Source organism: Girardinichthys multiradiatus, chromosome 2 (assembly GCF_021462225.1).
Source record: "Girardinichthys multiradiatus isolate DD_20200921_A chromosome 2, DD_fGirMul_XY1, whole genome shotgun sequence".
Classification (NCBI taxonomy): domain Eukaryota; kingdom Metazoa; phylum Chordata; class Actinopteri; order Cyprinodontiformes; family Goodeidae; genus Girardinichthys; species Girardinichthys multiradiatus.
Window position 1 is genome coordinate 25,991,478 of NC_061795.1, and position 22,586 is coordinate 26,014,063.

Sequence of the window (22,586 nt, forward strand, 5' to 3'; positions counted from 1 at the left end):
TGTAGTCACAGCACTAGTTTTTGTTTAAAGCTCAATATTAATGCATTTGCATAAACTTCTATGTTTTTGAGCCTTCTGGATCAACTAACCTGAATTTATTCTAAATTAAGATACTGAGAGTTACAACGGGTAAAATATGAATTGCTTATGGCTTTTAATAAAACTCCCTTTAAATAAATCCTGAACTATTGGTTTGTTCTATGTAAACTTGGAAAGTCAAAGCTCGCAGAACAACGCTGAGTTCAGTATCCAGTATGGCTGTGTGCATACAGAGTGTAGGGAAGTGTCAGTGAGATGCCAGAATAAATTGAAACCAAGAACCTCTGATAGTTTGTAGCTTGTTATTTTAGTGGCAACACATAGTGCTGTAAAGCATCTACTTGTGGACATGGTCATTTTGACACTACAGAGAGAAGTACATGTTGTTATGAGGGCCAAAAGGGACAAAATTAAATAACTAAATATATCATGAACTAAATAAATGTGAATGTTCCATCAAATAATTAAATGTAACATTTATTTATTACATCATGAAATAATTAAATATACCATTCAATTGTGAAATGTCCAATTAAATAATTAAATATAAATGTTTAATGATTTAATAATTAAAAAGTCCTTGTTTACATAAATTCATTTAAAAATAAACATAAATATTTAATTCCAGTGTCATAATGCAATAACTAATAATAATTTAAACTGTCATCAAACAGTCTTCATAAAAAAATGTTTCATGGTACATTTATTTACTTCATGATATATTTATTTATTGAATTTTGTCCGTTTTGGCCCTCCATATTTTATCGGCTTGTACTGCTAACGGTAATTAGCACCAGAACAAATAGTAAATCTCCCTGTTTTCTCACCTGTAACCTCTCAACTCCTGTGTGACGTCATTTCCAGCTTCAGGCTCCGACGTCATATCCCAAAGTCACTATTCTATCTGAAACTACATATCCCACCAGGCGAAGCGAAAACAATGACGTGAACACCTCCGGCACCGGTCTTGCCGTGCAGCCAGTCTGCCGGATTCAGCAGCAGACAGCTGAAGACATCCACCCGGGCGGACTCCTCCTGCTCTAAACGGTCTCCGCCAAAAACCCAAACAGTTGTTTGTTAAAATGGCGAAAACGTACGACTACCTCTTCAAACTGTTGCTCATCGGAGACAGCGGCGTCGGTAAGACATGTCTGCTGTTCAGATTCAGCGAGGACTCCTTCAATACCACCTTCATATCCACAATAGGTGAGTACACCCGAGGACGCCCCGAGGGATAAAAATACTCATGTTAAACTGAAGAAACATTCACCGAACCTTAGGCAAGAATCTACGGGTAGTAACATATGTACGATAGCTGCTTTAATGCGTATCACAGAGATCTGCTGTATGTTAATGAGCTCTGAATGTCTGAAAGCGAGACAATGGACGTGAGAGACAAATGGTAATGATTATTTCCTGTAAGCTCACTTCCATCAGTTAGGTTCAATACAGGATGCTACACTGATTAATGGCTGAGACCTTTGGTTTGACACCGATGTCGTCCCCATAACCCTATAAGGCTTGTGTGATCACTAATGAAGATCTCACAATATTTTTCTATTGTTTTATTTAGTTTTCACAAAACAATAATTATTGTCAGAGAAGTGCCTGGTTTCCTGTGTGGAGGAGCGTTATATCTGATAATATAATGTTGGTGGTCAACGCAGTAAGCTTGATCTACTGGGTTCATATAGTGTATGCCGTACAGTCAAACATTCATCTAGTCCAACAAACTATTCAGAACCAGAACTGTCAGCGCCTAACTGTATAACAAGAGCAGACCTGCATATGTTGCATAATAATAATAAAAAAAAGAGCTCAGACAACACAACAAAGAGGAAGATGTTAATACCAAACAACATTTACAGCAGCTCTGTTCTTTACCTGCAAAAAAAAAAGGCCCGGTCCAAAAATGCATTTCTGCCATCCTTTTTCTTATTGGAAATATTTAAATGAGGGCAGAAAACAAAGGAGCTTTGAGATCATTGGTGGTAGACCTACCCCTAACATCATTTCTCATCCATCCATCTTTGCACCCATCCATCCGTTTGTATGTAAACGTGTCTGGAAAAGTACGACATTTTGACATAGAAATATAGAGACACCCTGAATTCTTCTCTAATCCCATTTGTTTGCTCTAACGTAGGGATTGACTTCAAGATCAGAACCATAGAGCTGGATGGAAAAAGAGTCAAACTCCAGATTTGGTAACTGAACCTTTTGAGAGTTGAATCCTTTTTAAAAGAAAATACCTACTGTATTAATCTGGTGTTTAAAGGTAAAAGATGCTCTGAACCTTAATCTTTTGAACTGGTGTTCTCAGGGACACAGCAGGACAGGAGAGGTTTCGCACCATTACCACAGCTTACTACAGAGGAGCAATGGTATGTCCCTGCCATTTTAAGCTGCTCACTGTAAATCCACCCTGCTGTTTCATTTCAGGGCTCAGAAACTTTTGGGTTTTTTCCTCTATAGGGAATTATGTTGGTGTATGACATCAGCAACGAGAAGTCCTTTGACAACATCAAAAACTGGATTAGAAACATCGAAGAGGTAACCTCTCACGTTGCATGACAACCTAAAATAAAACATTTTTTTTTGTAGTTAATTAACAATTATTAAAATTGTGGTGCTTTACCTTTGTTTTGTACTCTTAACAATATTTTTCTTTAAATGAGCCTTTTCAATATTTCCAGCATGCCTCATCTGACGTGGAGAAAATGATCCTGGGTAACAAATGTGACATGACTGACAGGAGACAGGTGTCGAAAGACCGCGGTGAAAAAGTGAGTCTCTGCAGTCAGTCACTACACTAGAAAACCAAACTCAAATGCAGTTTTGGAATAAACAGAAAGTGAAACAGTTTTATTTACTCTCCCTTAGCTGGCTATTGACTATGGAGTGAAGTTCTTGGAAACAAGCGCAAAGTCTGGCTTAAATGTAGAGGAGGTAAGTGGAGGCTTTTCAGCTTGAAATTATAGGGTCTGGCAAAAGTAATAATACCCCTAGTGTTTACATATTTTGTCACATAACAACCACAAACGTTATGGGAATTCGTGTGAAAGACTTAACACAATCCAGTGGAGTAAAAGAAAAACAATACATACTTTTCAACATCTTTTACACATAAAAATCTGGAAAATGTGGTGTCCATTTTTATTGATTCTCCGCCTGAATCAATACGATGTAGAAGCCCTTTGGATTTTGGGTAATGTATCTACTTGCTTTGCACATCAAGAGAACAAATGTTTTAGTTTTGATTGAAGTCATTCTATCGTAGCTGTGGCTGTATGTTTAGGGTCATCGTCTTACTGGAAGGTGAATCCGTCTAGAGTATTTACCTCTAACAGGTTTTCTTCCAGGTTTGCGCCCCACCCATCTTTCTATCAACACCTGACCAGCTTCCATGTCGATGCTGAAAAAGATGATGTGCAGTGCTGGCTTTCTATCAGACAGAGAGTTTTACATGTATGTTTAAGCATGAAATTATTCATACACCGGGCAGATTTAGATTTAAAATGATTGCTTGTTTCTGACTGGAAATGAAAAGGGAATCTCTCAGGAGGTAAGAGCACTTTTTAAAAGGAGTACCCGTTTTGAAAACAAAAATCTGTATTTATGTACATTTTAATAAATAAAAAAAAAACCTGCCATTTCAACAATAATCAATGGAAAAACCTTTAAAAACCTTTTTTTATGTCTTCGCTGGTATATTGACAGTTTTATCTTTCATGTTGAGCTCCAAGTCTTTGAGGCTGGATGGCCTCCTTTCCATCACCCTAATCTTTAGCTCTCTCCACAGATTCTCTATCAGATTCAAGTTTGGACTCTAGCTAGGCTAATCTAAAGCGATAATATTACTTCCAGTCAGTCTAGTGAAATATGGTAAAATTAAAATAGTACTTTAAGCCTAAATTAGCCAGAGGTATGAATAATATTGGGCTTAACTGTAAGACAAAACCTAAATCTGTGTCTCATCTGACCAGAGCATCTTCTTCTACATGTTTTCTGTGTCCTCTGTGTAAGAACTTGCTAATTTGTTAAAGCAGTTGGTTGTATATTTAGGAGTAATAATTTTGTTCCCCTTTACATTGATACACTTCCGTGAATGGCCCATCACATAAAATCCTGTTAAGATTGTTTGAGGTTTGTAGTGTGACAAAATGTAAAAAGGTTAAACTGGATTGAATACTTAAGGCAATTGATTGATCACAGAAAATAAATTATTTACACGAGTACATTAACATTTTGTTTTTGTTTTTTAAGGCCTTTTACACTATTGCAAGAGACATATTAAACAATCTGTGCTCAAAGACGGTAAGTAGTGAAGACATTTTTAAGAGAAGATGCTGCAGATTTCGTTACTAATGCTCTGTTTCTTGTGCCTTTGATTGGTAGACTGACAGCAGTGGTGGAGGAACGGGGAAACCGGTGAAAATCACAGATAAGAAGTCTAAGAGAATTAAATTCTTCAAGTGTTCGCTCCTCTAAGCAGCAGACGGACAGTCGTCACATTTCTATCGTGACCTTGCTTGTTTTAGAGGACTCCTTCCTCTCGGGTTTCCTCTCTGCAGCAGCAGCTCTGCTCTTGCACACACAGGGTCACCTGAGGTCACCGGTTTTTGGGCGGTCGAGACGCTGCCCTGATTTGCTGATCAGAAGAGTATCGATGGAGACCGAGGCCCTGATACTTTGTATCTGCTCAAGCAATAGACTCTTGCAGGGAGTTTGTAGCTTGCCCTGCAGTGCCTGCTTGCAGTGGGCAATAATTCTGCTGGCGTTTATAATATGAAAATATATTGGTTGCAATCTGTTGTCGTATACTTTACATACTGTAGCATCATTTTTATATATACTACCTATTATCAGAATTCCTATGAAGATGCTGTGAGATACCAGGTTTCAGCATTGACTGTGATTGTGTGAAGTTCATGTATGTCATTAAGCTTCTGTCTCTCTGTTGCACTGACATCAGTTCTGCTGCTAAGGAGAATTGTGATAAAATAGCTAAAAAAATAAGCATACAAATGCAACCTGTTAATAGTAATATTTTTTATTGTTTGTTTTCTTATGGAACCTACATTTATACAGATTTCGGTGTTAAAATGAAACTGTGAAAGGAATGTTTTTTTTTTCAGAAGCAGGAATGAATTCATACTGTGTTGTTTTTGCATGAAAGCAGTAGGGAGATCCCTATGGGGGCTCAGTACTAAGCACAGAGTATCTGAAAAAACAAAATGCTTACAGATAGTATTTGAAAGTTTCAACCATATATAGAATGTTGGTGTTTTTCGATGGTCACACTGTGTATGCATGCATTTTTTTTGTTTGTTTTTTACTTAAACAGAAGACATCTAGTAGGTTTCCCTTTACATGTCCTTTACATGAGAGCACATCAACTGGGAAAAACTGTAATGTGACCGGTAGTTAGTTTGTAAGTTCTTGTATGTTACACATACTGAAAGCAGCATTAGTAAAGAAAGAAATCTTCATAAATTAGTTGTGATTTTATTTTTTTAACCAACCCCTTGACATTTTTCAAATCATTTTTCCATAACTATTTAAACATGTTTTGCTTCCCAGTGTTGGTTTCATAATCCATTTATTTATTTTTTTTCATTGATTGCTTTCATTTCTCGTCCGACTAACCCTCTTGTGTTTTTCCTGCCTGCATCATCTTCCTCTTTTCTGCCTCCCATCCGGAATCTGAAGCTCTGCTTGCTTCAGCAAGGTCTCTCTCACTGCTGGAGGCTCTTGGCTCCTTTGAGGGCATCAGGAGCTTTGCTTTTCTGTCGCTGGCGTTGCAGCTCTTTGACCTGTGAGACCGCATGTACCTTTCATCGGCTACAGTCAGATAGTCCGTACCGTCTGAGGGGTTTCTCTTGGGGTTTGTTGTCTTTCGGTCTTCATCTTGCTCTGTTTCTGTTTGTCCTATCTCAAGTTCTGAAGAACCTGCTTCCGTGTGATTCAGTTGTAACTCTTCAGGTGAAGCGGCAGCTTGAAACTGCTGAGCAAGGGTTTTGACTGATGATGCTTTTCCACTGGGATGGACCTGGCGCTCTGAATCTGCAAGCATTTGAGTTTTATCACCTGTTTCAGCTGGATCATAAATGATGCTGCTGATAGCCCTCTTCCTAGTGATGGGGGGTGTCTGACTTTGGCTTTCAGCCGGAAGATCTCTTAGGGATTTTGCCCTTCTTGGAGAAGAGGAAGTTCCTTCTAGAGGTTTGGCCTCAGCTGTAGGCTCAGCAGCTCTCTCTGGTTTATCAGGGGGGTGGACAGCAATGGTGCTGACAAATCTCTTTGTTAAAGGAGATGTGGGTTGGGCTTCAGCAGGAAAGTATTTTAGTGATTTAGCCCTTTTGGCAGGTGATAAAGGTTTTAGCCTGTTTTTGTCTGGTAGTTTGTCCAGAAACACTGTGCTGCCTTGCCGTATGTTGGTTATGTTTTCTTGGCTTGATGCCCCAGACGAAAGCTTCTGTTCACATGGAGATATGAGAATGTCCACACATGAACTAGGTCGCGATCTCTCCAAACCACCAACCTCTAGGGTCTGTGCTACGTTAAGAGCACATGTGCTTGAGGTTTGGCGCACACTCCGCTCTCTCTCTAGGCCTCCTTTCTCGTCCGCTTCCTTCTGCCTGGACGCAAACTCTTCCATGTCCATGTGGAAGCGGTAGAGGCTGTAACCATCTGCGCTGTTAATGCTGCCTTGCCGGAGGAGAGTGGAATGGTCGCACACAGATGAGTTTCTGGAGAAGGTTCTGGTTAACTCCAGTTTGTCTACTCCTGCGAGCTTTTCCAGTGCGGAAGCCATACGTCCGTGGAGCTCTTCCAGCTGGGCCAGACGCAGGTCTACTGTCTGCAGCGAAGCTTTCATGGTGTTCTCCCTCTCGTTGACCTCCTCCAGACGCATTGACATGTTCTCAACTCTGCCGTAAAGATGAGATTCATAGGAGTAAAATAGCTTTCGAAATAGCTTTTGAAAGTACAACTCAGGAAGTGTTTTACCTTTCTGAAGTAACCTTAATGCGTTCATCACTTGAGGACTGTTGCTCATCCTCCTTTTCACGGAAATATTCCTCCACACACTGTTCCTCAAACTCATACAGATTTTTTAGTTCCTCTGGATTCAGTCTGAGCTCTGCAGGAAACATCAACACCCAAAGTTAGCCAGAACCTTTCAAGAGCTTGATGAGCAGCAGTTTTCTGGTAAAACAAGATCCTCATAATAATTTAAATAATTCAAAGGGAGGAGACTAACTAAGGCCTCGGTCTTTCTCATCGAGTTCTCCTTCCTGTCTTTTCCTGATACAACGTCGGAAAAGCCTGTTGAAGAGGATGTAAAGGTGGCTCAGGATGATGAGCGGCGGAGGCAGGATTGGGCGGTCGTGGAACGTCATGATCAGCTGGTATCTTTGAAACTTCCACACCTGGTTGGAAATGGACTTGACCTCAAAAAAGGTGTTGCTGTGAGACAGAATAGAAAGAAATAACCGTCATTTTGACTCAGGATATGTTTCAATCAGTATAATGGAACGGCCAGACTGGAATTTTTTTTTTCTTTTTTACTTGAAGACGGCAATGAGCAGGTTAACCAAAAGGATGTTTGCCACGAGAAGATAACAAGCCATAATTGCAGGTGTGAGCCATGCACCGGGGATGCATGGAGGAAGTTTTTTGCCATCTTCATCATATAAATGTTCTCCACATGGAGCTGTAAGGGAGTAAATGGTGAATATTAGCTTTGCTATTTAAACAAGTTCAGCAAACTGTTCAGAGTTGAGAATCCTTGACTTGAAGAGTACTTACGATTGATTTCCATTGCATAGACTTTGAAAAATACAAAAAATGCAGAGGCACAGAGAAAAGGTTAAAATGAAGGTAAATTAAACATGTTTTAGATTTCTGTCAAGGTGAAGTTGGTCTATCATACTGGTGTCCTTCCATCAAATCAAGTGTTTGTGAACTAGCTTACAGTTTACATTAGCAGTATGCAACAACAATGTAATCATTTTAAAATTTTAGAAACTAAACACTTGAAAAGGTGTGCATTAGTAAAGTTTTAAAACAGAAAACGTTTTTAAAAGCTAAATTCTAAACATGAACATTAAACCAGAATTTGTTAAGAGTTTGTGTCTATGCTTGGATATTGTATTACATTAAATCATTTTACAGCACTGTAATTGTTTGGGTACAAATGTTCTTTTAAAATAAAAGGTTTCTATATGAGGTCCCCCAGCATTTCTACATGGGACATTCCAGATGTTGTAATTCAACCAAATACCTTGTATCATAAATAAAAATCAGACAGAAAATGAAGAAATACCAGCAAATAATGCATCTTCTGCTTAGACATCATCTTTTTTTCACTCAATAATTTCCCTCTTCCTTTTTTCTATAAAAATTCTAAGTTTCAAAATTTGATCCACATTTCTTTTGTCATTGGTGTGTTTAGGGTATTTAAAAACATTACATATTGTTTGCTGATTGCTGATGTAAACTTTGTATTTATGTCTTCACCTTGACACAAGCAGCTTCCACAAAAAAACAAAAAAACAAATCTTAACAGCAGTTAATCAAAAGCGCGGAGGCATGTAACATCAGTTCTGTTCCTGTTCCATGCAGCATTATTGCCATGAATGCCATTAAGAATTGTTACAAATCTGCCAGCAGAGGGAGCCAAAGTATAGAGTGTACCATTTTGTACACATCAAATAATCAACTTGACTGGAATTAAAAAAAAGACTGATCCTCTGCCCAGAATCAGGAAACAGAATCTTACTATAAATTCTAGTCTTACGGTCTATCGAGTCTGCAAAAACCTCCCCATAGATCATCCAGTAGGGCATGTAGAAGATGTTCCTGGCCAGGCGCCACGTCGGCTCCTCATCCGGGTGAAGGATGGCTTGCCGGGCCACACCGAAGCTCATTAGTACCACCAGCATGATCACGACAAAGTACATCATATCAATCATCTGAAAGAAAAAGAAGCAAGTACGTTTGAGCTCAGCTTGCACTTTTTATGCCTGCGAAGTATCTTTATGACTTTACCATTTTCCCTATCATCATCACGTAGGGTCCCAGGTACTTGTTGACTCCGAAGATGTCCAGCACACGAATGTACCAGAAGATGATGTCTATGCAGTAGATGACTCTGCCGTAGCCCATGTATGGTTCAGGCTGCAAGCGCAGCATCAGCGCCAGAAGGAAGGTGGAGATGGCAGCAAGGTCTGTGATGTTCCAATAGTCTTCCATCCAAACACTTATCTTCTGTTTCAGCTTCCCTGGCTCGGACATCAGAATCTACGCACCAGGATTTATAAGTCAACATGAGATCAATCAAAGTTTTAATGTCATGAAGAAATTTTAGGAGGAACATATTTGCATCTTCTACCTGTCTAACTTTTTCTGTGCCAAGAGTGAGGATGTATGCAATGACTGTCCACTCTTGTACAGATGGCCATCGCTCCATTTTCACCAGGATGATATAATTATACAACATCAAATAACCCAGATAGGAAATCTATCGGAGAAGCAATGTAAGAAATAAATAGTCAATGTTTTGCTTAGAATACATTTTTTATTTTTTATCTTCTTAAAGATTTGAGTTGAACTTACAGTGTTGAACCAGAATTTGGTAAATGGGGCATCGTAAAACTCAAAGAACCTTTTTCCAATGGGAATTTTGCGGACATTAGCACTGCCCTCCTCCTCATCACCTTTGCGGGAAGTCCCATCAGTGTTAGGGTCCTACAACATCAACACAAAGTATTCAAACCTGTCATCTTTCATTCTTACAATGTGAAGTGTGACAGCATGAACAAAGACCTTGCTGGATTTTGCATCATCCTCCTTGTCCTTTCCCTCTTCTTTGTCTCCAGGCCGTTTATAAGACGTATCCTCTCCAATTCGGAAATCCAGGAGCAGAATCATAGGAGGTAAGATGATTCCAAGGATAACCTAGGTATGATATCATCTATCTGATTAAATCATGAAGTTTTAAAATACTGACTATTTACCTAATCTGCTCAATAGCAAAAACTATTTGAAAATCCACCTTGAGGCCAGGATTTTTTCCAATCCTTAAACAGCCCATCCACATGTCAGTGAGCAACATCTGACTGCAGGTGTGAGCGATGAAGTCTCGTTGTTTCGCAGCCACAGCCAGCTTCAGACAAGTGGAGTTACTCCAATTGACAAGCTCGTATGTCAGGAGTTTCATGGCCACCTGTTCATCGTGCTTGTAGGACTGGTCCAACAGCTCATAAGCCAGTTGGCCAAATTCTCTAAAAAAAGGGTGACCACAGTTGTACACATTTATATAAGACATCAAACAAGCAAATACCAAAACTAAAGACCAGCTAACATTAGGAAGTTATAATCTATTTCTACTCTATTTCAAGGCAGATCAATTATTTTAAATGCACTTTTTGAGACCTTGCAACCATGTCCCTCCTAAAAACAGAAAGGGAGTACTTTATGATGACTTGTTATCTGGATCCCCACTACCAGGAGGAGTGCTGTTTAACACAACACAGACTCCTTTCTATGTAAAAAACAAAAACAAAAAACGTTTTACTAAGAATATGGTCAACAGATGTAAGGCTTGCTGCTTTGCAACATAGATAAATGTAGCAATAAATATCATTTATGCAGGAAACGTTGATGAACCAGATGGAGGATAGTTTCTCCCATACTGTCAGAAACAGTTTATCTGTAAGAAAAACATGTTGTCCAAAGCTTATGAAACAATTTGAATCTAAGATTAAAGAGGAGGTACAACTTAAGCTCGAGGGACGAGGGTCCAGTACAGTTCATAACATAAATAGGACCGAGAGCTCCTGCAGACCACATAGACACCCACAGCTGTTGCTTGTTAGCATAAAGTTTATCAGGCAAGAAAATACTTTAACTTAAAGCAGTTTTGTCAGCTAGCTTAGTATGAAGCTGATAAACCCTCATGAGTAAAACGGATTAACTATATAGAGAAAAACTTGCACTACCACTTTGTGGCTCACTAATATAAAGTATTCTAGGCAAACAGTTGTTGGAAGAAAAGTGCTGATGCATTCTTGTGCTTGTCAGAACCAGAGCAGCAATTCTATCTATCTGCAGTCTGCCAGAATTTCAAGTTTTCAATCTACTGTTTTTCCCACAAGTCAAATTGTCCAATGTGTTGAATTACAGGTAGACTGTGCATACTGCAGAGTGCTTTTAATTCATTGGGTATGGTGCTGATTTGCTAGGTCTCTAAGTTATGGCTCTCAGACTTCCACCTTAACACTGGAGCAAACGCTATATAGATCTATACTTTATGAGCTGCATTTTGGGTTGCCTGTGCCAGCTTTTTTTTTCTTTCACACATTCCTTATTTCATCCATAAAAATATATCTAACAAAAAGCTAGTCTGAGCTTAGTTCAAATGTAGAAGTTGTAAAAGTTATGTTCTATACATTTTATGCTTGAAATGTGTGTTTTATTTGAATCTGTTACTCTATAGAACTGACTTGGAGTTGTTCTCCAGATCTTGGGATATGTCATCCACCAATTCGCTTTCAGAGCACTCGTGGGCCATGGCCTTATACAGTTTGCAAGCCACCAAGGCCTTCGCCATAGCTTCCTCGCCACGCTGCCAAAGAAACAGTGCCATCTTCTGCCGCTTTATTAGCACTGCCCATAGCATCAGCTCATGGAAGGGGTACTTGAATCGACAGATCTCTGGGTCATCCACGTCTATCTCCACTTCTTCTTCCTTCTTCTTTTTGGCCTTTTTCTTGCCTTTTGGTCTTGGTTCATCATCCTGCAAATAAACATCCTATCTTAAAATCAAGCTTTCTGTTTTAGCTCATGAATAAATCAAGTAAACGTATTTTTCATCAAAACTAATCCTCACTTCCATTCCCAGGAGCTTCAAAGCTTTTGGCTGCACAAGAGAAAAAATATTTATAGTTAATACTAAATGATATTACATTGATTGGGCCATTCTTGTGTTCACTTCCATCTATCCATACCCTTTTTAGTCCATATAAAGTATTGTAGAGATTGCGGAAAGCCTTCCTTGTGTATTTGCTCCTGTAAGCTCCACCCATGAGGTATTCCAGCACCAGACCGATATCATGCAAAGTGATCTGGTAATCTGGTGGAAGGTTTCCCTAGAGAATCAACAGTTACTCATAAGATATGGAGTACTTCAAAAATGTTTGCCTACAGCCTCAAATTTTGACTTTACATTGTTAAAACTGTAAAATATAATTTACCTTTTTAACATCTCGAACCACAGCATGCAGTGTATTCGCAGGACCAAGTTTCTGAGAAAAGTAATGGTTGGAAGAAGGTCAGTGATGCTATTTCCACACTTTTTAGTTATGCTATTTCAGTCCTCAGATCTCAATGAGAACTCTCAGATTTGTTCTTATTTTATGTCTTTGCGTTTTGGACCCACTGTATTGTACAGCTCCTCCAGTCTAGGGATGGTGAGGAAATGATGAATGTTGACGCCGTTCTCAAGCAGCAGTTTGACAAAGTCCACTCTGTCCAGCACAAGAGCATCCATCATAGCCTGCTCCAAAGAGTTCACCTAGCACACAGTAAGATATGATACATATAGTAACTAAGTTAGCCTCCATTATATTTCCTTATTTTCCATGAAGTGTTTCCCACAAACTCCATCCTCACCCAGCGAATGAGCTCCAGCTTTCTGGGATCTGTCTCCTCAGGAGGTTCAGGTTTGGCCTTTCCCTTCCCCTTCCCCTTTTTAGTCCGGACTTTGTTTCGTGGAGCACTGACTGGACTCCTTGGTTTTTCCTGAGCTGATGCTGCACTTGTTGTGTTGGCAATGGCTCCAGCAGGCTGATTGAAAGTAAAATTAAAGAAGAAGAAATCTGTTATATTAATCCTATTTTGTGGTCTTGCTCTTACTTGACTTGGTCTTGCTTTTTTATATTGGAGAAATAAACACTAATACAATACTGTTCAGTTCTCTACCACCTGAAGTGAACATGATTTTCACAAATATGTATCTTTAACAAAAAAGGAGCTCTCTTGACTTGAGACAGATCTTTCAGCACCCTGTTTATTGCTGGTTGGCTTTTTGTCTAAATCATATCCATATTTCATGTCTGGCAGAGATGATAAGCTGTGTAGCTTCTCTGGAACACTTTGTATTGATTGGTTAATTTACACAGACCACTCACTGGTAAGTTGTGCCCGTAAACAAAAATATGATTGCGGGCAATATCCACTCTGTTCCAGGCCAAAGCCAGACTGAGCTGGTCTGCTGCAGATGCATTTGTGCCTGACAAAAACAATCAGGGCGAAGGAGAGAATATGTAAGAAACATGTATATGCTGCCTGCAATGAGAAAAAATATTGCTGTGACGTTATTCAAGTACAGCACTGGTCAACATGATTCAGGACAAGTTGATTTTGTTAATGCCCAAATTACTGAACAGCAATAATCTAAGCTGGTTTCATGTAATGAAATATTGAATCTCAATGTAAAGTATAACAGGTTATAAATAACCACAAATAGTGATTTGAAGCTGGACGGTTTTTTGCATGTCTTAGGTCTTCTTTGCACATTATAACAGTACTTGGTTGCGGCTCCTTTTACATTAATTACTTTGGTCTGCTAAGGTGTTCAAGCCAGTCAAACCAGTGTGCTGGTCAATCAAGCTCTGCGATCCCATCATCATTAGAGCAGATATTGTTACTTTTGGCTGTGTGGGCTGGAACCAAGTCCTGCTGGAAAAATGAAATCAGCATATCCATAAAGCTTGTCAGCAGAGGGAGGAATTAAGTAATCTAAGATTTCCTGGTAGATGGCTGCTCTGACTTTGAACTTGATTAAACACACTGTGGACCAACACAAAAAGATGGGGCTCCCCAAATCATCAGTGACTGTGGAAACTTCATACTGGACCTCAAGCAACTTAGATTCTGTACCTTCTCGATTCTTCATTTATAGTAAAATTCTAAATTTAATCTGAAAAGAGTAATAGTTCAGTTTTTTTTCTCCTTTGCCCAGGATTTATGCAGGTGATGTTTCTGTTTTAGAAGGGCTTTAATAGAAAAAAGTGCAGCAATTGTAGCCCCATGTCCAGGTTACCTCTGTACAGTGTCTCTGGAAGCTATGACTCCAGCTACAGTCCACCCCTAAAATCTTGAATAGACTTTGCTTCCCAGTCTTCACAAGTCTGTGATAAATTCTATTGCTGCCACACCTTTTCTACCACACTTTTTCCTTTTGCTCAACTTTCCATCAAATGCTGGTTACAGCATTCTTAACAACCAGTTTGTTCAGCAATGACCTTTTTGGCTTACCTTCTTGGAGGAAGATGTCATTGACTGTCAGCACTCTTCCCAATGAATGTGTGGGTCATAACATAACATTTCATTGGCCTTTTTTAATAATCAAAGTTTTGTGAGAAACTACAGTTTGAGTTTTGTTTAAAGTTATCAAGAATAAATTTATTGAGATAAATTTATGTGCTCAAAACAAGTAATACTGACCAGTACCTTACAAGTATGCCAACTCTGAGCTTGTCTTTATGACATAATACCTTTTAACAAAGCAGTCAGAATGGCCATTTCAATATCTTGCTGTCCCTCAGAGCCCATTCGAAAAACAGTGATCTGCATGAAGGAAGGAAAAAATATATATAAAAAGAGTAGTTGAATAATGGTTTAATGGTTCAACAGAAAATAACATTCAATTATATTAGAGATTTTTATTTTTTTAGAAAGTATTTTCTCATCATCTGGCTTTAGCCACATCCCCACACTTCTGCATTCCGTGGCCATCATTATGAAAACAATCAGCCACTTTTCTCAGCAAGAGGAATAGCGCTCGCTTTGTTATAGATTCAGCTGTATCCAGCGGATTTATGCAGACCATTCTGTCACATGCATTCATAGCAGATTGAATTAGACAGGCATGAACACTGAGACTGCACAACTGGCCACGGGACGTGTAAATAACAAGAATCACACGACATTTTAAACACTGAAAACTTTAGGTTTTTTTTGTTCTGTATTTGCTGATTAAAAAAAAACAAAAAACATTCTAATTATGCATTTTCTTCAGTTTAATCCAGCTGCTTTAAGTAGTGTACTTACTATAAGTTGAAAGGATCATGCCAATTCAACACACATTCACCTTCTACAACATAGCAGCATTTGATTCGGGATATCCTGAAGTGATATGATCCTTGAAAAAGCTCTGTGAGTTGCTTGTCTTGGTCTGCTGGAGCATTATGCAGTCTAAAACATCAGAGTGTGTTGTGAGTAATGGTTCTCAGCCAGGGGAGGATTAGAGACATCAAGCCTCTTTTCCATCTACATGCAGAATGCTCTCTGTGAACACATAAACTCAGAGCTTCCACAAAACAAGACTGTGCACTGGTCTTCCTCATCCAAATGTAAATAGGTTATCAAGGTTATATATGAAAAGTATTATTCTCATCACATCACTTGTGGGGATTCTGCTCCATATGCTATTTTTGTAAACACAGTCTGCAAACACATTTTTATGTTTATGGTTAATCTTCTTTAGTGCAGATTGACAGCAGGGTCAGTGCTCAAGTATGTCGTTTACACACAGGGTCTCGCAGAGGTATTTATACCCCTTGTACTTTTTCACATTTTGTCATACTTCCACAAACTGTTTCAGATTTTTAGGGGCTTTCATGGGAAATGGTAAATGGCCTGTACTTGTATAGCGCTTTATCAAGTCCCCAGAGCCCCCAAAGCGCTTGACACTACATTAAGACATCCACCCATTCATACACACATTCACACACTGACAGTGGTAAGCTACTTTGTAGCCACAGCTGCTGGGGCAGACTGACAGAAGTGAGGCTGCCATACACAGGCAAGGTGCAAGGCGGGCGAAGTGTCTTGCCCAAGGACACAACGAATGAGACAGACATAGCGGGAGCACGAACCGGCAATCCATTGGTTACAAGACTAACTCCTGCCACCATCGCCATGGTCGCCCCATGCGATAGCCTAATTACAGCTGCAACACCTTCGGGGTATGTCTCTAATGGCCTTGCACATCTAGACACTGACATCTTTGCTTATTCTTTGCAAAATAGCTCAAGCTCAGGGGATGGAAATGTCTGAAAACAGCTATTTTCAAGTTTTGCCACAAATTCTGAATTGCTTATCAGTCTTGACTTTGATTTGGTCATTATAACACATAAATAGGCTCTATGTTTTGCTGGAAGGTGAACCTTTGAGTCTGTTTAAAGACTTTGCAGACTGTAACCCATTTTCTTCCAGGATTGCCCAGTAAGCTTCATCCATCTTCTTATCCTGTCTGACCATCTTGTCTCTGCTAAAGGAAAGCATCCCAGAGTATGATGCTGCCACCACCATGTGCCACTGTTGGGATGATGTGTTCAGGGTGCTAGTTTTCTGACACACATATTGGTTCATATGTTAGCCAAAAATGTTTTGGTCTCATCTGACCACAGCATAATCTTCCACATGATTCTTCACTAATGTTCTCTAGCAAACCTCTGGGGCTTTTACAGAACTACTGTGTTTATAGAGTGTTTAAGTGGTCTATGATTACTAAGTAAATGACTTCTGAAGTCAGTTGGTTGAGCTGGATTGTCTTTCCTGGTATCAGAGGAATGGAGGCTTTATGCAAATTTATGTCATACTTTTCAGATATTTAATTGTAGAACTTGGAGAAGCATGTGTCATATTTTTCCTCCACTTCACAGTTGTGCACTTCTTGGTGCCAATCACAAACTATTCTATTAAATATGTTGAAATATTTGATTGTAATGTGACAAAATGTTAGGAGGTTAAAGGGATATAAATATGTTTACAAACACATTGAGAGTTATGGATGAGTGCAGATGTGAACTAAAAAGCTAACATGTATTCGGATCATGTTTATTGACACAGTTAATGGAGATTCGCACAGATGAGTGGAATGGATATATGAATGACAATGGACACTTGATGATCTCCAAAATGTTTATTGAGCAACATTCACACAATATATCCAAATGAAAGATGTTTTAAAACATGAATAACACTGTTACTCACCAGCTCCCTTTTTTTCATGCACTCCATTACCATGAGCAGGATCTGCTGAGACTGGCTTTTGCTATAATTAAATGTCTTCTGGATCGTGACTAAGAGCTGGTCTCTGACGTCATCATTAACCAGGCTTCAGGAGAGGATTGGGAAATCATATTTGAAACTTGTTTGACCTGAGGATACCACCAAGGTGTTGTAACAGACGAATCATCTAAGACCTCACCCTCCGTCCTCTGAGAACTTGTGTGCGAAGGATATGATGTCCGAAGCACGGCCGCTGCCATCACACACCACCACGGGGATGGGAGGCTCGTCCCTCAAGCTCTCCAAGGTAATGGAGATGACATTGGGACCTCCTTCCACTATTAGGCACACAAGAGGAACGCCCTGACCCAAACCTGGAACGCAGAAAAAGACAATGTGTTTCTCCAACCCGTCGACTCAGAAATTTGAGTATTAAAAAAGAGGCAGAATTTGATGTGATGGAGGAAAGAGGGAGTGAAGTCAGTGGTGACAGGTGAGCATCCCTTTGCTGTCCCTGCCTTATTCGAAGTTCCAGGCATAGGATGACAAAGGGAAGCCCACAGGTCACAGGGGAGCTCTCCGCCAACTCGTCCTCACACTCCGGGCTCACACTCACAAGTCCTGCTGGCTGGAGTTTGTCCCATGGCATTTCTCTGGACAGTAACCTAGAAGCTTTGCCAGACTTTGGAACAAGATTTAATGAGGAAGCACCACGAGGTTTAAGGCTACCCAAAATATATTTTAATACATTTTTATAATGAGCAGATCTTTACAAACAGAACTTACAAACCCATATTAATATGAGGGTTTTCAGTTGCTGGATTTTAATTTAATACCTCAAGCCTTTACCCCAAACGTTAGATGTGACAGCAGGTGCTTGCACCACGCCCTCTTCTTTGATCTTGGTGTATTTTAGTAACAGTTATACATCGCCATATTCAGCTTTTGTATGCATACTAAGATGTTTTGGGTCCGTTTTTTGCACAGATTGCACTGTGCTTACAAGACACTTTTGAAAAAGGACAGATATAAAGATTGTTTTATAAGAAAACTTTTTATGTGTACAAAGACTAAATACATTAAAGCTAATTATCATTTTATGTTTGTTTGAATGCACCAATAAGAAGGGCACCAACAGTATGCTTACGAGTGTTGATCTTCTGCAAGGAGATGTGCTTTTCCAAAAGCCGACGGAGTTTGACCTCGGAGCCGTACTTCCCACAGGTTCCGTTGTCAGTAAGGATGAAATGAGAGTGGCTACTGTTGAGCACTGCCAGCTTGCTCAGTGGGTTTGCCATTGATTGATAAGGTCTGGTTACCTGGGAAAACAATGAATAGAAAATGGTCAAACAGAACTATTAAAGAGATGGAAATAAAAATTTTGCTCTTACATCTTTCCCAATGAGGTCCTCTTTGTTTTCCAAGATACCCCATGGAGCAATTCCTATTGCGCACACCTTCCCTCGTGACTTGGATGAATGGTCCTTTAAGGCATCTCCAACATGACGGATCACCCCTGAAGTAAAATTAGCAAAACAGATTAATATGAATGAAATATTTTTCCAGAAACCTCATGGCACATCGGCTTGGAGCATACTTTGACAAAATCCATGCAAATCGCAATTTGTGCTGAATTTCCAAGCAAAAGTTCTTATTACAGAGCTTAAATGTGACTGGCTGATAAACCGCTTCCTCCAGGAAATTGCAAAACAGGTGTTATGCAATGGCAATTTAGAGCCGAGGTAATCTTTTAATGTCACAAGCAGGTATTTATTTAGAGAACAGTAAAACCAATAACCTGTGTTTACTCCACCCGTGAAGATCCAAGCTCCCGTGGTGACAGCCGCTTTTATCAGGCCTTTGCCAAATACTTGCTTTAGTTTGGGTTGAAGGTCAAAGTTCTGGAGACCACCATGCACCGAGATGAGCAACGTGGGCAGCTCCAGCTGCCAATCCTTCACCATCAGATGCAGGAGGTTGTCGGGCTTAGTGTCATAAGAAACCCGGATGTACTGTAGAAAAAAATAATCAGTTGTGTATGCTTTAAGCTGCATGACAAATTGGAAAAATCTCAGGTTTCTCACCATGGCCTTGTTGATGAATCCTCCTCCCTGAAACTCGATGATCCCGTAAGAGTCTGTAGGATAGGTCCTGGTGTGCTTCACCACACTCCATTTATCATTGGGGGTCTCGATCTGCACCAACGGAGTCGCCTCTGCTAAGGAATTGGCGCCAGGGGGGATGGCCACGTGCTGCGTGACCAGCTGACCACAGGCACATCTGCAGCAGACGTGTTTCTTGTGAATTAAAATATTTTATGGTTTTGTCCCTCAAAGATTTGTGGAAGGAAGAACCTAGATCAAACAGGGTTTTTTCATTAATGTGCCTATGTTTTTCATGTTTTTGGAATGATGCACTCCTTGTCTGCAGTCCTCTGCACACAGGGCAATAAGCAAGTTTGGAAAATCTCCAACAATGGTGCTTTAAACTTACTAAGCACTCAATAAATTCGCTAACTAATATTTTATTACAGGTAAATTATTTCTGAAAAATAAAATGTGGAACTTATTATTATTATTAATAATTTATTAGATGATGTGACAATCACATGTTTTTTTACTATAGTAAAATCGTCCCTGTCAATCTGTCAGTTTTTTTTTTTTCAAACTTTTCAGCTTATGGAAAACAATATAAGTACAGTGAAAGAGATTTATGAGAGATTTCGCTTTTATTAATTTTTAAGTGTTGTTTTTAGAGCATAAATAGGCCGTAATATTATTTCATTTCTGTAGAGAATCTTAAGTTCCCACACTTTTTTTTCAGCGACCACAACTACTGATCTAAACAATCTTTCAAAAAATTTGTAAATGCTTCATTTTACTCCATGTTAAAAATCTGATTTGTCACGTAAATGTTGTAGTTTTTACCTGGTTGGATCCTTACTGGGAAATATGTGAACACATTCCCTTTTCAGAAATGTCCTCTCGATCCAAGCTTTCTGTGCCTGCGAAAGCAAAACACGACAGAACACTAAGTGAGCATTACCGGCTATCATAGCTTCTGCAGGAGATCAGACCCAGTGATATGTCTGAATTTAAGTTGCACTTTCAAAATCCTCTTAGTTGTAATCCCCGGCTAAAAGATGGTGAGAGTTTGAAATCTAGATCAGCTAGAAATAGAGAGAAAACAGTAAGTGATGGATTCTGCTCCAGTGGAAGCTGTCTGAAAACAAAAAAAAGCCGGTTTTTCTTTATTAGCACAGAGATGTTGCAGAGTGAGGACTTGGTTCAAGCTTAAAAAGCCGTGTCCCACACATTTTTTGCTCTGATTGCTGTCTGATCTTCTTCCAAAACAACCCAGAGCACAAAGCACAATTCTTGTTTTTTTTTGTTTTTTTTCTCAGAGCTTTTGTTAACAGTTGAAGTCCAATGAGAGCTGCTGACTCATTTGCAACAACACTTTCTGGGAAACCTGTTAGAAATACAATTCAAGCAGAATTAAATGTATTATATTGTGTTAAAGCATCTCCAGTTGTCATATGAGGATGAATTAGAGACCGTACACAAACTGCTGGTGTCTTGTGACTCGTCACAAGTTCTGGAGACACAAACAGCCTCAGCAGCCCAAACTCACGTTTTAAATTTTTGAAGAATGAGCCTTTTTATTTATTTCCTCTCTTTTTGTCAGGTTTTCTAAACCATTTTGACTGTTTTTACGTTTAAATAAAAGTATTTAGCCTATTTATTGGCAACCCATTGGCTTCTGCTATTTTCCTTCTTTTCATTATTTTCTCTCTCATCTTCACTCACAGTATTATCACGCATCATTAAGCATCCAGAGCTCCTGCCACGCTGCCTGCTCATATTTACCTCATCCGAATTCACTCTCCGGGGCCTACAAATCGAATGACATCCCAGTCTTTTGGATATTGCTTAAATATTCTTATAATTTAGTTAAAAAAAATAACTTGAGTTGTAAAGTGCACTTACACATGGTCCTCTGTTGGAGCATCAGTCCTGCCCTTTGGTAATGCAACACATTAGGGTTTGAAAAGTTAAGCGAAGTCTGTCGCTCCTTCAGCTGAGCCGTCCTCTCATGCTGCTCTCCCAGTCAAGCTCTACTATTGAATCCCACAGGTCATGAAACGTCTTCACTTTATGAGGGCCGGCTAATATGATGAGCATGTGAGCAAGGTCTTTGTTCGCCTGAGTCCCATGACTCCAGTTCAAGGTAATCCTTTTGGGAGTCCCATGACCCCCTTCTGCATGCCCACGGGGTATTTTCATCCTTAGCTTGAAACAAGGCACAATAAATCTACTTTGATAACCAGCCCCTAATCTCCCAACTTGTTGAAACCTCTTTTCTTTGTTTCCCCCTCTGCACCTCTGTGGATGATGTTGTGCGTGTGTCTGGGGAAGATATCGCAGAGCGTCGGCAAACCTATCCGGCCAGAAGCTCTTCAGGTTTTCATCTGACAATCTTCACCCCAACACCCCCACCCCCCCACCCCCCACTCCTTTGATTTCAACTTCATTTGCATAATTGGGACAATTGGATGCAGGCATACTTTTGTAAGGCGCCTTGTTAAGGAATGACTGGTGTCCAGTCACGGGGCAAGGTCAGTCAATACTAATTGCCGTTAATCTTTATTTCCACACTCAACATTTTTATGAAAGGGATAGAAAACACAGGAAACATCCACAGGGCTTTGCAAACCTATTCACCCACCTTGAATTTGGCACATTTTCTGAAGTTACAACCACAGATTTGTATGTTTGTATGTACCAATGTACCAATTATATGTTTGTCTTGGTACATATTTATATGTACCAAGACAAACAAAGTAGAAGGAAAATGAGACATCGTTTTCAAAAAGATTAAAAACAAATCAATAAAAATTTGAAAACATGTGCAAGAGTCACCTATGTAGTCTACCTATGTATAAAATAATTTTCATATCAACGTAGCTGTTCTGCGGAGACCTCAGAGGTTAGAGAACAAACAGCTTCATGAATCCAAAGGAACACAGCAGACAAGTGAAGAATCTTTAAACCAGGTTTAGGTTAAATAAACAATATCTGAAACTTTCTATCAACTATCATCTGAAAGAAAGAGCATGGTACAACTGTCAGCCAACCAAGACATGCTCATTCACCTTAACTGACAGACCAAAATGAAGAGCATTAATCAGAGAAGCAGTCAAAAAGTCCATGGTAACTCTGGAGGAGCTCCAGAGAGACTCAACTCAGTTGGGAGAATACGTTGACAGGACAACTATTAGTTGTGTACTTCATAAAACTAGATTTTAATGCAAAAGCGGTAAAAAGAAACCCATTGTTGAAAGCAAGTATTCAGCAGTCCTGCCCTACAAGCAATGAAGGACACAGCAAACACATGGAAGAAGATGCTCTGCTCAAATGAGAGCAAAACTGAACATTTTGGCCTTCATGCAAAAAACTAAG

The 22,586-nt window shown here is 39.6% G+C and overlaps 3 protein-coding genes and 1 long non-coding RNA gene across 4 annotated transcripts in view; 1 reads left to right on the forward strand and 3 right to left on the reverse strand.

Moving 5' to 3' along the window:
• Window positions 1-997, reverse strand: part of cib2 (calcium and integrin binding family member 2) — a 33,488-nt gene extending 32,491 nt beyond the window's left edge. The window contains exon 1 of the mRNA XM_047345666.1: window positions 867-997. Coding sequence (XP_047201622.1) covers window positions 867-922 — 56 coding nt within the window. The 5' untranslated portion in view covers window positions 923-997. The remainder of the gene's footprint in view (window positions 1-866) is intronic.
• LOC124855653 (ras-related protein Rab-8B-like) lies at window positions 973-5,535 on the forward strand. The gene is made up of 8 exons (XM_047345652.1): window positions 973-1,245; window positions 2,186-2,246; window positions 2,363-2,423; window positions 2,515-2,592; window positions 2,736-2,825; window positions 2,923-2,988; window positions 4,306-4,356; window positions 4,438-5,535. Exons 1-8 carry the CDS (start codon window positions 1,122-1,124, stop codon window positions 4,528-4,530), a joined length of 624 nt encoding a protein of 207 aa, XP_047201608.1. The 5' UTR covers window positions 973-1,121; the 3' UTR covers window positions 4,531-5,535.
• LOC124855623 (transient receptor potential cation channel subfamily M member 1) lies at window positions 5,077-19,344 on the reverse strand. Its single transcript, XM_047345611.1, has 25 exons — window positions 19,209-19,344; window positions 18,923-19,136; window positions 18,516-18,640; window positions 18,272-18,443; window positions 17,324-17,498; window positions 17,107-17,230; window positions 14,604-14,676; window positions 13,236-13,336; window positions 12,718-12,891; window positions 12,485-12,619; window positions 12,300-12,350; window positions 12,054-12,194; window positions 11,936-11,965; window positions 11,550-11,857; window positions 10,100-10,328; window positions 9,871-10,002; window positions 9,661-9,792; window positions 9,437-9,565; window positions 9,094-9,345; window positions 8,825-9,017; window positions 7,852-7,872; window positions 7,612-7,756; window positions 7,304-7,509; window positions 7,051-7,183; window positions 5,077-6,971 (listed from the first exon to the last, which is right to left on the reverse strand). The coding sequence occupies exons 1-25, from the start codon at window positions 19,209-19,211 to the stop codon at window positions 5,684-5,686; spliced, it is 4,686 nt and encodes a 1,561-aa protein (XP_047201567.1). The 5' UTR covers window positions 19,212-19,344; the 3' UTR covers window positions 5,077-5,683.
• LOC124855683 lies at window positions 19,340-21,544 on the reverse strand. The gene is made up of 3 exons (XR_007035119.1): window positions 21,114-21,544; window positions 20,052-20,128; window positions 19,340-19,404 (listed from the first exon to the last, which is right to left on the reverse strand). It is a non-coding gene; the product is annotated as an uncharacterized LOC124855683 (long non-coding RNA).
• Between the last annotated feature and the right edge of the window lie 1,042 nt (window positions 21,545-22,586).